At 36.0% G+C, this 3855-nt stretch overlaps 1 protein-coding gene across 1 annotated transcript in view; it reads right to left on the reverse strand.

Annotated features, from left to right (window-relative positions):
* LOC140342973 (cytochrome P450 2C16-like) overlaps positions 1-3104 on the reverse strand; it is a gene marked incomplete in the record, with an annotated part of 23517 nt that extends 20413 nt beyond the window's left edge. Inside the window, 1 exon segment of the mRNA XM_072429373.1 lies at positions 2857-3104. Within this exon segment, the coding sequence (XP_072285474.1) occupies positions 2857-3056 (200 nt within the window).
* Positions 3105-3855: the final 751 nt, after the last annotated feature.

Here is a 3855-nt window from a genome sequence, read left to right on the forward strand (position 1 = left end):
ATGTTGGCGCTATATAAATCCTGTTTAATAATAATAATAATAAACCCCAAATTCTTTTATTGTAAAAAAAATGTGTGTTGGATAATCACAATTGTCAATAATACACTATTTATTAAATGTACTTAATAGTTATGCTAGGGTTTTACATATATCGTAAAAGGTCCCCCAACTTCTTTTATCTTTCAGAGATTAATTTAGGCATATCTCTTCACTTTAGGTTTGGAGCCTGCAGTGTCCTTTGGAGTACTCTTCATCTGCTTAATGCTGCGGAGAGTGCCACTTGAATGTAGAAAAGGCCAGTCCAACGTTGACAGTCCACGTCCCTGAATATATTTTTTATTGACATGAATGCGGCTACATCAACTTCAAAGTGTGAAAGCAAGCCAAGCACCAAACTCATTTGTAAAGCACAGTAAGTGCTTAATCACAGGGTGTCTATTGGTTCTACTTACACTTAGTTTTCCTGAATTCTTCTGTAAGGAAATGGGCCTCCTCCTGAATTCTCTCTTCGATGGTTCTTTTACCCATTCCAAAATTTCTGAGGGTCATCAGAGAAAATCGTCTTAGTTGTTTCCAGCGCTCTCCATTACTTGCAACCACTCCTGAAAATGATATATGATAAATAGAACATGAATACAATACATTGACGAGGGGCAAATGAAAGTGGTATATGAAACCCGTTTTAACTCCATATTATTTGTATTTCTGTCCATACAGTTTAACTTTCATTTCTTCCAACCACTACCAGGTGACTGGATAGTAAATTTTAAAAAAGTGCACTAATGAGCTCAACCCCCTGTTACTCTGTTGTCTTCTCCTATTTTCATGGTTTTTGCCCTGTAACACACCGAACTGGCTTCTTATGATGTGTCTGGGCTCTCCGGGACAAGGACAAGAGGTTGATGCCAGGTCAAATGGTTTTGGTATTTTTCTTGTATGATTTGTATTTACAGTATCTATAGGTAACAGATAAACTTCTAATATCCAGTGAACCTATAACAAAGAACTGGGTTTTCCAAAGAGAGTAGAGCAGAAACTGTATCCATTCATATACCATGTCTCTAATTACCATGCTAAAAAAACCACCATCTTGATTTATAGAACTGGAGGGCATCATGTGGCCCATAAAATACAGTCTGATACGCCTGCCAAATTGAATGGCTAATCTTAAACAGTTTTAATCTAATGAACGTAAATGGGCATCTACATAATGTCGGTTCTCACCATATCCTCCTGAGCTTATTTTGTCTAGTAGAGGCATGTGTCCTCGAGCGCCAAAATCATCTGCGTTATCGATAAGGGCCTCCTTCACAGCATCACAGCTGCAGAGCACTACAACTTTTTCCATTCCCATATGAATTGTATATACTGGGCCATACTTCTCACTCAGCTGCAGAAAAATAAGACATCAATGGTCAATTTGTTTGGATAGGTAATGACTCTGGAATCCTAAAGTGCTCAGAATCTCAGAGACCCAAAAACTCGGAGACACTCAGAATTTTCAAATTAGGTTTTTAAAAGAAACCTGCATAGTTATTTGTAGTTGTCTTACTTATCCTTACTGTAAGGCTTCATGCACATACACTGCCTGGCCAGCAAAAAGATCCCCCAAGTCAGTGTTGTGATCTGGGGTTGCTTCAGTTGGCCAGAACTAGTTTCAGCAACATTATGTGCCCCAAAAATGTCAGCTGACTAGCCTAATATAGTGGATGAGCTGTTTTTTTCAAAAATGTTTTTTTCTTCCCTGATTACACAGGGATGGCATATTCCAGGATGACAAGTGTTGTAATATTGCATAATAATATTGAAATGATACTACTGATAATACACGCCATAATCAAAGCTAAAAGCGGTCCAGTGAAACATTAAGAGTATGGCCAGGCTCTGCAATAATCTGAGTCCATACCCCATGTTTTTTCAGCAGAATAATAAGCTACCAATGGACTTGCAAATGACTATCTAAATATTTAAATATTTAAAGAAAAAAAAATATTTTTTTAGTTTTGAATAGAGCAGTCAGTGATCTATAAAAATATAAATATCTAACAAAGTATTTATTTTTTGCAGTCCGGTTAAGGAGATTTTTCATTATTTCCAATGTGGAGACATATTAGGAAAAATTCTCCAAACAAAACAAGTAATTGCAGGACTTCACATGTTGTTCATTTTACAACAATAACATTTTGGATTTCCCATCAGCTCCACTCCTGATGTCAATGGTCACCAGAAAACAAAGAGATTTATTTAAAGCAGGAACCTTTTGGAGATTTTCATTTTCCCTATGCTTTAAAAAATTAAAAACAAGTTGGCTTGACATAAACGCTAAAGCTAAACTAAAAGCTTTAAATAAAATGCATTCACTAAAACCTAGAAAGGATATTAAATAATTTTCTGTGCATGAAATGCCCTTATTTTTTTGTGATATCATTGTGATACCACTTTTTGTCATATCAACTCCTGCACTGGAATATGCACAGGGTTTAATGTTTGAAAAATGTACAGATCTAAACCAGGATTTATGAAAGAAAAGGCACGTTTCTTACATTTAGACAAATTTCATCTACCTAGGATTTTTAATATACATTTTTAGAACCCAAACTAATTTTTAGAAGAAATTCTAATGACACGCTAATTAGAAACAGCAAGTCTTATAGCAAGAACACTTGGAGAAAGTTGTTATCTTTAAACAAAATTCACAATCCTATAATAAGTTTAGGGAATGACTTATACCTTATTTAAAGCCAAAATATGATCATGACACCATGTAATATGGTAACCAAACTGCAGAGTCATAACATGGATTATATAAAGGTAATCTTTCAATCAGCCATAGTTAAACTTACCTGATTGAGTGACTTGAAGATCTCCTTTCCATCCAGTTGCAGAATGTTGCCAATAAAGGGCAGAGGGGTTGGCCCAGGGGGCAGTTTACCTTTATTTTGATGTTTCCTGGCATGTGTGATGCTTAAGATCAGGAAGATCAAACAGACGATTAATAACAGAGTAGTTGTACTAAAGATCTCCATGTCTGCACAATGTTCCTCCCAAATGCACATTGTATAATTTCAGCCTGCTACGGGCTTATTTATAAAGAGTACACCTCGAGAGGGCTGAATTAGGCACACTTGATGACACATTACGCAAGAGCAGACTATGTTTTTGCATTACTGACATGTCAACTGAATTCTTTGTCCACTAAAATCTCCCATCCATTCGCTGGTATTGAAAGCCGACAAATAGGTGACTCATTCACCTGTAAGTAATAGGATTAAATAACATGAACTTGTTTGGCTTCTTCTTTCATCAGGCAACTGGGGATATTTGAATGATATGAAAATGAATATTATATTGCAGTTGGATGACTGCCAAAAGCTTCCATTTGCTTTATGGACTGGCGTAGTCAAGCTTGAAAATTATGAATTTGAAACGACTTTGAAACGAAGTTCAACTCAAACTAGAACATTTCTTTTATTTTGACAGAATAGGGAAGGGTTAGATCCTAGGGGCATCAGATAAACAAGGAGTGAAGGGTGAAAAAAACAAGGTTTATGTTATTGATGACTGATTGCTATTGTTACATGAATCTGTTTTTTTACAACCTCCATTTCATGTGTCTGTGGGAAACTGCAATGAACTAAATGAGTGATAATAAAGCCAATGAAGATGATTTATTAAATTAATATAGGCTTTTCACATGTGACATTTTTACCCCTGGCCAGCAAAGTAGGAGGCATTTGTCCCACTGAGTATAATGCTAATGTACTGTGAGGTGTGAATATAGTAATAATGGAAGTGGTTTCTTAACTGGAAACCAAAGTATCTGGAGGAAAACCCATGCAAACACAAAGGAGAAGA

Source organism: Pyxicephalus adspersus, chromosome Z, assembly GCF_032062135.1.
Source record: "Pyxicephalus adspersus chromosome Z, UCB_Pads_2.0, whole genome shotgun sequence".
Lineage (NCBI taxonomy): Eukaryota > Metazoa > Chordata > Amphibia > Anura > Pyxicephalidae > Pyxicephalus > Pyxicephalus adspersus.